The sequence below is a fragment of the Trichosurus vulpecula genome, chromosome 3 (assembly GCF_011100635.1).
Source record: "Trichosurus vulpecula isolate mTriVul1 chromosome 3, mTriVul1.pri, whole genome shotgun sequence".
NCBI classification, from domain to species: domain Eukaryota; kingdom Metazoa; phylum Chordata; class Mammalia; order Diprotodontia; family Phalangeridae; genus Trichosurus; species Trichosurus vulpecula.
In genome coordinates this window covers 157675732-157688695 of record NC_050575.1, presented here as the reverse complement: position 1 = coordinate 157688695, position 12964 = coordinate 157675732, and the positions used below count along the sequence as shown (strand labels likewise).

The 12964-nt window shown below is 47.1% G+C and overlaps 1 protein-coding gene across 1 annotated transcript; it reads right to left on the bottom strand.

Moving 5' to 3' along the window:
- Positions 1 to 731: 731 nt before the first annotated feature.
- MMP9 (matrix metallopeptidase 9) lies at positions 732 to 6619 on the bottom strand. Its single transcript, XM_036749854.1, has 13 exons — positions 6470 to 6619; positions 6048 to 6280; positions 5599 to 5747; positions 5337 to 5465; positions 5017 to 5190; positions 4699 to 4872; positions 4419 to 4592; positions 4089 to 4244; positions 3593 to 3872; positions 3347 to 3486; positions 2504 to 2654; positions 2309 to 2412; positions 732 to 850 (listed from the first exon to the last, which is right to left on the bottom strand). Exons 1-13 carry the CDS (start codon positions 6617 to 6619, stop codon positions 732 to 734), a joined length of 2133 nt encoding a protein of 710 aa, XP_036605749.1.
- Positions 6620 to 12964: the final 6345 nt, after the last annotated feature.

The following is a 12964-nucleotide window of genomic DNA, read 5'->3' as shown; positions in this document are numbered from 1 at the left end:
TGGAGGGCCCTTGGTGTCCCACAGGGGACAGAGAGGTGACTGTGAACCTCCGGCTCATGGTGCGTGAGGGGTAGGAGTTCGAGAGGAGGGGTAAGGTCCAGGTACTGGGTGCTCAGGTTGGGGCCGAGATCTCTTAAGTAGCTGCAGCCGGGTCTCCTAGAGGGAGACTGAGCTGTTCTCCCCTCTCCTCCCCCCCCACCCCCCGCCCGGCTACCGCTTCTCGCCTCGCAGGGTCCTAGCGCCCTCTACGCCCTGGCTTGGCCTCTCCGAGAGGACAGCCCCTGGAATAGGAAGAGGTGCGGGTGTATTTGACTGTGGGTGAGGGGGGATAGGAGGGGTTGACTCTTTAATCTAGCCCAGTACTCGTTCCTCCTTCTGGTCAGGCTCCTTTTTCCAGTCAAAAGGAGTCTCCTCGCTGTCCCGTTAAGTCTTAAAACACCTCCCCCACCACTACTACACATAGACCCCTCCCCCTCAGCCCTCTTCCTGATCTTGGGCCCCAAGAGGACAAACGAAATCCGATTGAGCAAAGCTTCGAAAATCCGAGTTTATTAGAAACATTCCCGACTGGGAGGAAGGAACGGGCCCTGCCCTGCCCTGCCTCCCCCTGCGGGCCGGCCCGCATCTTCCTCTCCTTTCAGATCTAACCCCATATGCGCAGCAAAACTTCGTCCTCTCTTTCCTTAGCTCCCATACCGATGGCTCTGGGAGAGCCCAGGGGAGCTGAGAGGTTAGTACTCTGGGCAGTGAAGGAGGTCGTAGGTCACGTAGCCCACCTGGTCTACCTTGTTCACCTGGTTATGAAGGCTCACTCGCCAGAAGAAATGGTCCTGGCAGAAGTACGCCTTTCCTAGGGGTGGAAGTGGGGAGAGGATGTGAAGATAGTATGCCAGATCTGGAAAGGGATCTCAGAAGTCACCTACTCTAATCTCCCCACCCGGTGAGGGAATGTCCTCTACAATCCAAACTTCCACTCTTTGGGGCGAATCCCCTCAATTTATATTCTTAGAGATAAGGGTCATATAGCCTCTATTTGAATATCTCTGATGGTGAGGAGCTCACTACTTTAAAAAAAGGGGGGGGGGGTGCAGCCAGAAATTTTGGAAGTATTTCCATTTTATTGAGCTGAAATTTACCTTAGTGTAAATTCCCCTTCCTTGCCTAGGTCTAAGACTTTTTTCTTATGATAACTCTTTTTTATGATAACTCTTCAGATATTCAACAGCCATCATTTCCCTAAATCTCTTCTCCAAGATAAACATCCCCCAGTTTCTTCAACCAATCCTTCTATGATGTGAGTAGCCTCTGGAAAGGCTGCAACTTCTCAATGTTCTTCCTAAAATGAGTTCCTGGTGGCATTTGACCAGGTCAGAGAACAATGGGACAGTCAATTCTTTGATTCTGGACAATCATGGAGACTGAGATTTGGTTAGCCACCACATGACAGAAATGACTTATATGGAGCTTGTGGCCAACTAAACCCCACCATTATCACTGACTGTTGGCTGGCCACATTCTCACCCAATATAGTTGTACTAATGATTTTTAGAATCTAAGTGCAGAACTTTATATTTATCCTCACTAAAGTTAATCTTATTAGATTAAGCCCAATAATCCTAGTCTGTAGACTTTTTCTTGTATTGTTATTCTGCTATCCAGCACATTAATTTCCCTTCCCAGTTTTTGTATCATCTCCAAATTTGATAAGCATTCCTTTGATCAATGGGTCAAAAAAGGAAATTAGGTTAGTCTAGTAGAGCTTGTTCTTAGTGAATCTTGATTGGCTCTTGTTGGTCACCCCTTCTCTTGCTCTAAATTGCTTACAAACTATTTCTTTATAATGCCTTCCAGAAAAGGAGTTCTTCACCTTCTTTATGTCATGACCCCCTTAGGCAGTCTGGTGAAGTCTATGGACCACTTCTCAGAATTGTGTTTTTAAGTTAATAAAATAAAATACATAGGATTAGAAAGGAAGCTAATTCTATTGGAATAAAGATGTATTTTTTCCCATCTAAGTTCTGACCCCCTGAATTCTATCTACAAACCACTTGGAATCTGTTGGATCCAAGGTTAAAAAACCCTGTTCTAGAAGGTTTTCAATATTTACAAACTGATTGATCTGTATGTTATTTTAATTTTATGACCCTCAACTATTAATACTCCCAAGCCAATTCCACCCTCTCCCATTCTGGTTGTCAGATCCTGTTTGACTTCATAAGGGTCATGGGGAAGGGGGGCAGGGAACATAGAGATAGGTGCATGGTAACAGGTCAAATAAGAGGGATGACCTCAGGCCTACATTCTTTACCTTGATACAGGAAAACATCATGAGTGTCCTCTGGAACTCCAGGGAACATGCCTTCCACAGAGTAAGGTTCACTTCGGTCTACTTTTTGCTTCTTCACATCCAACCTTGAAAGAAAGTGTTGGATTTCTGCCCCATCCTACCCTAAGCATCATGCCCACCCCCCAATCACCTTATTCTGCTCAGGCCCTCTCTCACCTCCAAAACTGATTGTGGCTGAACAATAGCACCTTGCCCCCATTATGTTGGATGGCACCTGTTATGCTGCGCACTTTGGGATCCAGACCCAGTTTTTCCAGTCGGCGGGGGCCCAGAACTGACTGGCCTGTGTATACCCATACCTGTTGGCCTGCAGAAAGTAAGAGAGGGACTAGGGACCCACATCCAAAAGAAATTTTGGAAGAGCAGAATGATATAATAGAAAGAGTGCTGGATTTGGAATCAAGAGACCTGGATTTGAATCTCTGCTCTGACACTTATTTAGCTATGTGTTCATGAGAAAGTTATATAACCTCTCTGAGCTTCAGTTTCCTTATCCGTGAAATGAAGGTGGGGCGGGGGGAAGGGGGGAGAAGAAGGAGAGTCACACATTGCCTACTTCACAAGACTATAATGAAGAAAACACTTTATAAACCTTAAAGTGCTATAGAAATGTGAGCTATTTATTATTGATAGATGTAAAAGGAATTCTGTTCTAAGGGTACTCTGTATCTTTGGAAAAGGAGAGACGGTGAGATATAGTGGAAAGAGCCCTGAACTGGGGGTCCATTCTTATTCTAACTCTGCTATTTGCTACTCCAGTGTAACCATGGGAAAATCACATAATCTGTAAAATGAGAGGTTTAAACTAGAAGGTCTCTGGAGTCCCTTCCATGCCCATATGTTATGAACCTGTGTTTTATCTGGGTTTCAGAACCATTATCCTGATCCATTCTCGAGATGGCTTTCTATAAATCACACAGGCACTCATATCCTTGAAGAATCTATCTGATGGGAAGAGCTCTGGAGGATTGTTGGGGGAGGGGCTCCCTACACCTTTACCTGAGAAGAAGAAGACTTTCTTAGTCAGTGGATCTTGGAAAGCTGTGTCCAGTTTCCGGGGCAATGCAGACCAGGTGCTGGCGATGAAGAAGGGTCCTTGAGCCCGTGCCTTGGAGCCCTGCTGAACTCGCCAATATCGCCTGAAGGAGAAAGAAGGACAGCAGGGGGCGCTCAGCCACAGCTCAGGCTGTCCCCTCCCAGAACTGTATTCAGGTCCCTCCCAGTGGTCCAGAGCCCAGTGCTCACCCGTCTTTAAAGAAGTGAAGCTGGCCCTGGATCTCAGCGATGGCATCGAATATCTGGATGCCACAAACGTCATCAGCGGGGTCTAAGGGCTCAGTAGGGAGCACAGAGGGGTTGGCTGTGGGAGGACCAGTAGGGCCAGCAGTGGGGGGTGCTGAGGGGCGGTCGGTAGGAGGGCCAGTGGGTCTGGGGGGTAGAGTGGGGCAAGCATTGGACTGGGTGGTGGAATCTGGCTCTAAAGGAGCGGAGGTCGGAGGTTTGGGGTCCGGCTCAGTCCTAGGACCTAAAGATGAGAACACAAGAACGGAATAAGACTTTCTTCTCTTTATCCCCCCCCCCTCTCAATCCCCGTTACCCAACTCCACAGGTAAGCTGGTGCCTTTTCTATCACCGCCTCTCAGTATATAGATGTTAGAATAAGGATGCTCTCTCACCATTTGGATGGTGGTTTCCTGACCCCCTCTCACCGCATAAACAGATAGTGTACCACCATCCTCACCATACAGATGTTGGATTCCCTTCACATCATCTGGATGCAACGGAGGTCCCTCGATAAATCTGTACATTGGGAACATCAATGCTTCGGGCACAGATGAGTGGTCCAAGCCCAGTGCATGTCCAAATTCGTGTGCGGCCACAAGGAATAAGCTGTACCCTGACCGAGGAATGGAGAATGAAGAAGGGGTCCAGATTCTCACTCCCTATTCCTCCCCCTCCTTTCCTCACCGCATCCCTTCCCAGCCTTTGACATCTGTCTCCCTTCCACCCTTCGTGCTACGCTGTCTCAGCTCGAGTTCTTCCCATGAGACGTTTATCCTACTCATCTTACCTGGATCCTGACAGAACCCCCACTTATGGTCACGGTCGAAGTTATCGGTGGTCGCACACCAGAGGTTACCGTCAGTGCGGCCGTCACTGGTGCAGGCGGAGTATTCTCGATTCAAGAAAGTGAAGGGAAAGACGCAGGGTTCCCCTTGGGAGTTGCCTCCGGTTACCGCGGTATCTGTGGAAGAAGAGTCGGGCGGTGAGGGGGAGAAGGGTGGGGAGGATGGCATTCTCCTCTAGGAAGAGAAGGTGGGGAGAGATGCACTGGAAGGCAGAATCAGTACCTCGGTTGGGGCAGAAGCCATAAAGCTTGTCCTTGTCGTAATTGGCTGTGGTGGCACACCAGCGGTAGCCGTCAGAGCGTCCATCAGTGGTGCAGGCTGTGTAGGAACGACCCTCGAAGGTGAAGGGGAACACGCAGGGCTCTCCGTTGGCGTTACCATCCAGGGTGTAGAGCACTAGAGTCAAGAGGCGATGCTGAGTTTAGGTTCGCCCTCCCTTTCGTTCACTGGCTAGAATTCTATCTCTGAGACCCCCTCTTCTCACTCCTCCCTTGCTTTCTTTCCACCCCCTGCCCCAATGCATCTGGACCCGCAGCTCACGTTCGCTAGGGCAAAAACCATAGAGGTGGTCAGTGTCGTAGTTAGCTGTAGTGCTACACCAGGGAAGTCCGTCAGAGCGGCCGTCAGTGGTGCATGAAGAGTAGGAGCTGCCCTCGAAGATAAAGGGAAAGTGGCAGGGGGCCCCCTCTGCATTCCCGAACCGCGTTTGGACCACTGTGGGAGGAGAGGGGGAGTAGAGAGTTAGGTCGGACTGGGCCTCTCCAAAGGAGAGCCTTGCCGGGGAGAGGAAGAGATGAAAAATTCAGTGGGAATGGATGGGGGGGGGGGGGGGCGGGGTTGAGAAGGATACAAAGTCTCACCAGCGCCTTTGCCCAGGGTCCAGAACTCATCGTCGTCAAAATGGGCGTCTCCCTGGATTCCTTTGCCGGGGGGGAAAGCGTGAGCCAACAGCCCATGTTTCCCGTCGAAAGGGTATCCATCACCATGTTCTGGCAAAGGAAAAGAGAAGAGAAAGAGGCCAGGTCAATCTGAGGCTGCAAGAAGGGAGCTGCTGTGGCCTTTTCCTCGCACGGTCCGCTCCACCACAGCATTGCCAATCCGCTTGGTTTGCTTTCTTCTCACCTTGGGTCCCAAACTGGATAAGAATGTCTGCGTCCCCACTTTCGAGACGGGTGAAAGTAAGTGGGGTCACGCTACTCCACAGAGCGAAGGCTCGGGCGAAAGCGTCATCCGTCACCTCAGGAGACAAGTCTGGGGAGTGATTCTGGATCCTGCAGGGAGGTGAGAGAATCAGAGCACGTATACACAAACACCTGGAAGAAACCTTAGAGATCATCTCGTCCGCTACGACTCCTCTTTTCCTATTTTCAAATGAGGTAACTGAAGCCCAAAGAGGGGAGTTTCTAAGATCACGTAACGAGTTAGTGCCAGAGCTAGGACTGGAACCCAGGTCTGCTAATTTCCCGGTCTTGTGCTCTTTCCACCACGCCAGATTGCATCTCTAGCCCCAGGAGCTCCTAAAACAGGAATGCTTCCTCACTCCCCACCCCCTGATTTCTCTTCCTGCTAACCGATAGGTGATGTTCCGGTGTTTCCACTTGAGTTCGCCCTCGAAGGTTTGGAATCGGCCCACGTCGGGTACTCCGCAGCGCGGGGCGCGCATTGCTGCTATGGTGGCGCTGTCCAGCTCTCCTGTCACCGGCAGCGCCAGCTGACGCTGGAGTTTCCTTAGCGCATGCTTCAAAGAAGAGCCGTCTCTGTGCAGCAACCCTGCCGGGACGTAGCCGTAACGATTCAGGTATTCCTGGTGGGAAGTGATTGATAGTTGAGCACGCTAGTCCTCTCCCATCCTCACTGGCCCCTTCGGCCAGATAGTCCGGCCCAACTCCTGCCCTTTCTAGTCCCTGTGCCCAACCCTGGGCATATCCTCCCGAATGCCAGTCACCCTTTGCCAATACACCTTTCAAGCCCCTTAGTCGGGCCAGTTGCCTACCTCAGCGAATTGCTGGTTAGTAAGATTGTTCGTTTTCTCTCCGGGGAACTGGATCACTATAGGCCCGGCCGAGGGGCGCCCTCGGGGGGCGGCTGAGCAGCAGCCCAGCACTAAGAGCATCAGCTCTAGGAAAGACCAAAGCAGTGACATGGTGAGCTCTGTAGCACACTGGGGCCCAACGATGCAGAAGGGGCTTTATAGAACAGTGGATGAGTCAGGGGAAGGCAAAAAGGAAGGAGGGGCAGGAACCCCGCCCCCCCTTACCCTCCTCTTGAGGTCTGCCAATAGTGACTCAGGAGATTCAGAAGTCTGTGTCTGTATGGGGGGCTTCTCTTCGATTGAGGCTCACATCCCCCCTCTTTGCCTGGCTCCAGCCCCCATAACCATGCCCCATCCTTTCCTTACTACCCCCTTTTAAAAACTGAACTTGATTTGTTGAGTCAGGACCCCAGATTCAGGAAACCACAGTCAAGCCAAAGGGGTTTGGGCACAGCAGGATAGGTTGAGGTTTTCCAAGTTGCAGTGTCTGTGGGAACAGGATAGAGAGGATGAAACCAATGGGTCAATATAAGGGAGCTCAGCATGTTTTAGGGTTTCCTGGGGGTGTCCTGTATTTGAGAGAGGCAGATTGGTAGAATGGAAAATGTCCTGTATTTAGAGCTAAAAACATCTGTGTTCAAATCCTCCTCTGCTATTTACTACTTGAGTGAAATAAACAAGTTAATTGTCCTCTCTCCCCACTCTCCTAACTCAGTTCCCTACTTGCTAAACCTACTTCACAAAGTTCTTGTACTTCATCAAGTGCCATAATAGATGTGTAGCTACCCTTACAATATTATGCCCATTTGAGATGATAAACTCCACGAGGGCCAAGGCAGTCTTTTGCCTCTTTTTGTATCCCCAGCACTTGGTGCGGTGCCTGGCACATAGTAGGTGCTCAATAAACACTTATTAAATCGAATTGAATTGTTACGCTCTCTCTTGTCTTCCTCTCACATATATCACATAACATATGCCTCCTCCTTCTGGAGGAGCAATGGGATACAATGAAAAGGGCCTTGGGCTGAGATTCAGAAAAAAGATCAAGACTCTAGTGATTGCTCTGGCACAAACTTGCTGGTTCACCTTGGGCAAGTCATCTCTGGGCTTCAATTCTTCCCCCTATCAGTAAAATGAGAGTCCCTTCCAGCCCTATACAGGAGTGATTGTCTGCTAGCTACTCTTACCTTCTAACAGATGGGGAATTTCTGCCCTGGTTAGTAGAGCCAATTAGGGGTTAGGTGGGACCTGAGAAGGTAGGAGGTTGTGAAGGGCTCACTACACCAAATGTTCCTGTTCCAGGAAAAGGTTTTAGGAGATACATAAATGTGAGATACTACTAATAATAAACCTGCCTGGCAGGTAACACTAGGATTATTCCCATTTTACAAATCTGCAACATCCTGCAAGACAGCACATTTATTATCATTACTATTTGATGAAGGAGAAAATGGAGGCTCAGAGGACAGGTCATCCGGCTAATAAATGAAAGAGTTGGGCCTCAATTCTAGGTCTTTTGACTCAGAGTCCTATGTTCTTTGTATTATGCCAAGGTTTCCCTCTGAGCTTTAGTTTCCTCATGTGTAAAATAAGGATAATAGTCCTCATGCTATCTACCCAACAGGTATGAGATGATGGACATGAAGGGGCTTTATAAACTCTGAAGTTCCTTATAAGTGTAGGATGTTATTAAGAATGTAATTGTTCACACCATGATGTGTGTTTGGATGGGTAGTACATAAAGCTTGAATTTATCCTGGACAGAGACTGAGGAGGGATAGTAACCTAGAACCAGAATGGGATAAATTCACATTCAGGCTCCCCAGTACACACACCATACCACTGACCTGTATTTCTCCTAGTGCCCACCCTCTATTGCATACTTGTGTGGAGATCAAGCTAGACTGCTTTGGGGGACATTCTGAAGTACTTTCAATGGCTCCAAGCTTCTCCCTGAATCAGTCTCATGTTTTAATATACATATTCTATAGATACTTCATGACTGCAAAGCATGGAATATGACAGTGTCCAAAGGATTAAAGTTGTAGGTCACCCAAAAGGCAATGAAAAGCTAAATGGTGGGGGTAAACAGACTGCAGCACATTTACCAACAAAGAAGTGGTGTAAAAATGATTATTAGAGACATCGATGACTGGACAAGGAGATAACACCCAGATATCTTTTATGCTCTGTTGGTATCCATTGTCAAGGTACCCAGCATGTTGGTTAGACCCCAAGAGTAAGGGGGGAAATGGACAAAGATCACAGAAAAGGAGACAGCGTGGGTTGGTTATCTACATGAAAGCATCCAAGTTTTCATCCTGCATCTTCTCTCCATCCATCTTCCCAGGAATGAAATATATAACTATAAGGCCACTTCCTGGTTCCCTAGGCCTGCATCTCAGGCTGGGGTGGGGGAAGTGAGGCAGAATTTAAGAGAACCTGGGGAGAGTTCTGCTTTCAACACTGAGAGGAAGTGGTTCTAGTTACCACATCCCACCACCCCCCCACCTCCACTTCCTCCCACCCTGCTTCCCTTACCCAAACCCACACCAAAGAGTCTATCTGGTATCTTGGGTCAAGGCAAACAGGAAACAGGATACACCCATTAGTCCCACACACTCCCCCTCTCTCAACCCAGGGTTAAGGTCTTGGTTTGAGGCCCCTGCTGAGGCCAGGTCAGCAAGCAGCCACCCTGGGGACCTGGGACTGCATCAAAGGGGGCAGGAGAATGCTATGAATCCTTTGGCTTGGGGCTTCCTGGATCTGAACTGATTGGAGCCCTGGGATTCTGAGTCAGCATCCTCACCCAAGAGGTGGGATGACACAGCCTGCCAGGGTGTTATTAATAACTTTAACACCCTCCCCCAACCCCTGAACACCCAATGTCCCAGTCACTAGGACAAGATCAGCCTCACGAGGTGGATTCCGCATGGGGATCTCTTCCCCCTAGGGCATAGTGATGAGCCCTATGTCTCCTTCACTAACTGTGGCATCAGGTTCTGGGGAGGGGCAAGGCAGCTGCCTCTTTGATGCCCTGGGGCTTGGGCCAGGAAGTGGAGGAGACACCTATGTCTGGGGAGAATGTTGAAAACAACTCCCATTTCTATAACACTTTAAGATTTATAAAGCTCTTCCTTGGGCAACAAGTCTATCAGGTAGGGAGTGTATTACTATCCCCATTTTACTGAAGAGGAAACCAAGAGGGGAAATAACCTGGCCAAAGTCATAGGACCAGTAAATGTCAGAGTTAGAACACAGATGCAGGTTCTTCTGACCCCAGAGCAAAGACTTCTTTGGAAATGACATTTCTCTGGCTTTGGGGGCAGAGCCTTGGAAGGGACTAGTATCAACAGGGCTGCTAATCTACCACAAAAAGCATCCCTCTGGTTTTTATATCATTTGAATATCATTGGCATCATGTATATTTAACATCAGCCCATGCGGAATCACTTTAGTCTCCATTAGCCTTCAGCACCTAGTCGGTCAGAATGCCCCAGAGGGGAAACTGAAGCCCAAGGCAAGGGTTGCCAGTGTCTACCATGTCCAACCTAAAAGCTTACCAACACTTTCTATATTTGGAAGGGAGAGAAGTGCCTTGAGTTCCTGGAAATTCTGGAACCAGGGGAATTCGTCTGTCCTCATTGTGGTATAACAGTGTTGGAACTTGAGTCAGGAGACGCCTGGGTTTGAATCCCAGGCCTGATACTGGCTGTGCGATTATGAGCAAGTCATCTAATTTCTTTGAGCTTGAGTTTTCTGATCTGTAAATTAAGATAATACCAATGGAATCTACCTCAACGGATTGTTACGAGGATCAAAGGATAATGTATGTAAAATACTTTGCAAGTCTTAAAACTATACATATATTCATGTATATGAGCTATATACATATACCACAATACATATATATGTGTATAGATAACATGTAGGTATATAAAATGTGAGTATATATGCATGTATATATATACATGTACATATGTATACATACATATACATATGTATATACATATGAACCACACAACCTGGGGTAGGGGGAGAAACAGTTGGGTTCCACCCCGTCCATTCCTTCCCTCCCTCCCCCTTCATCACCTTCCTCACATACACATTCATACTTTTAAATATTTGTTTTACACCTAATCGAAACCCAGCTCTGGGTTATATGGGGTGACACAAAAGAAGGTCAGATTACTTAGTATCGGATTACTTAGTATTACTTAGAGCTTAGAATCTGACAAATGGGGGGAGATATCTTATCCAATCTCTTCACTTTTCAGACAGGGAAACTGAGGCTTACAGAGCATAAAGTCACATAGCTAGGTCTCTTTCATCTATAACATTCTAAGAATCTATGAATCTCAATTCAACATTTATTAAACACCTACTGTGTATAAGGCATTATGCTCAGTACTGGGGGAGATAAAAAGTTTAGATAAGATCTGGCCCCTGCTTTCATGAAGCTTTCAGTCTACTAGGGAGAGATACACAAAAAGCCATAATGCACAGTAATGTACATGGTAAACATGCAAAAGAAGTTTGAAGAAAGTGCTTTGTGACATCAGGAGGGTAGGAAGTAGGCAGTGGTGCGTAGGTGAATATTTAACAACCAGCTCCCTAGGAAAAGTGTCCACACTTTTAAGCGTATTCTACCTTATTAACATTTTCTCCATTGCTTTCTTAAGTCTGGACAATCAACAAAACAATAAATCAAGCCCTGATCTTAGTATTTGTCAATTTCTTCAGTGTAAATGCTCACACTAAGAATTTAACAATCATCTCTTGTGAACTGGTTAGCATTAGCTCCAGCCCAACCCGGAGGTAGGGAAAGCTGGTCATTACTGACTGGGAAGTGAGATATCATAAAAGACATCCTAGAAGAAATGGCACATGATTTGGGATTAAAAGGATTTTATTCCCCTTCATACGATCTCCGGTCCAGCTAAGCTGGCCTTTGTGCTGCTTCTTACACACGACATTCCATCTTTGGCAATCACCTTGCTTTTGCCTCTGCTTTTGCACAGGCTGACCCCTATCCCTGGAATACACTACCCCCTCACCTCCACCTTTTAGAATTCTGATCTTCCTTCCAAAACTCAAACGTTGCCTCCCACCGGAGACCTTTCTTGATTCTCCCAGCTGCTGGTGCCCCCTCATATTGCCTTGTGTCTGCTTTAGACTTATGTTGTATATATTTTGAATACAATTATATAAGCACATATCATCTCTCCTGATAGAATGTTTATCTCCTTGGGATCAGTGGCTGTTTCATTTTTTTGTCTTTGCATCCCAAGTGCCTTGCACATTTTTATACATTCTTGTTGATTCATTTTCCAACAGGTAGAGGGAGAATATTTGAAAAGGAGGGAATGGTGTAAACAAAGGCCCAGAGGTGGGAAAGTCCATGGTCTTTGTGGGGTCCAGAGAGGAAATACTCACCTGTTATCTATCTGGGGCTGTTCTAAGTGATATGAGGTAACACGAAAGAAGCTTCCTTCTAGCTGCAATATTCTAAGAATCTATGAGTCTTTATCAGAAAGATAGGTTACTGTAGTTATGAAATAATGGATAAAAAAGGAAAGGTACTGAACTTAGATTGAGAAGATTGGCTCCAGAACTGATAAGTCATCTCACAGGGATGTACTGGTTAATAACTAGCTCTTCAAGTGGGAAAATGCACACAGGCACTTTTAAGTTTAATCTATAACTGTTTCTCTGTTAGCCAACAACCCTAAGGGTCTTCCTCTCCCAGTTTGATTTTTTTTTTTTTATTAAAGGGGTCATCCCTTGACTCACTTCTTAAAGAGGCCTATTCACTGAAAGTGAGAACCTGAAAAGATCTTAGCCCAAAAGGGCCAGGGTCTCCTATTGCATCCTGGGCCATCTCTAGTCATCCTGATGAATATCACCACTGCACCCAGATGGCTCTGCCAAAGAAAGTGAGGCTGGTGACCTTGCACAGCCGTCCCTCACTCAAATCCAAGTCAACTGCAAGTCGTGTCATCACTCCCTGATGTCATGGTCCTCTTCAAGAACGAAGGACAAACACAATCTTTATTAACATTTTTCTTCCGCTGTCTTAAGCCTAGGCAATCAATACGACTATAAATCAAGTCCTAATTTGTAGCATTTGCCAATTTCTCTGATGTAAATGCTCAACTGAAAATTTAACAATCAGCCCTTAGTAGCTGAGATGAGCAGGCTGCAGCACACCCTGGTTTCCTATGTGACCTCGTAGAGGGAATTGTGGGAATTAAGTGAACCACACTGACTCTATCTTATGACTCCATTCAGGATCTAGCTCAGTTCCCTTTCTATTCAGTTATGGCTCTAATCTAATTTCTGTCTTGTAAGAAAACTTTATTCAATTAGGGGTATTGTGAGAAAACTAGATTGCATTGTTTTAACCTAGCCCTGCATGGCAGGGAGGCTGACCTCTACCTGCTGCTTAGAGACCCT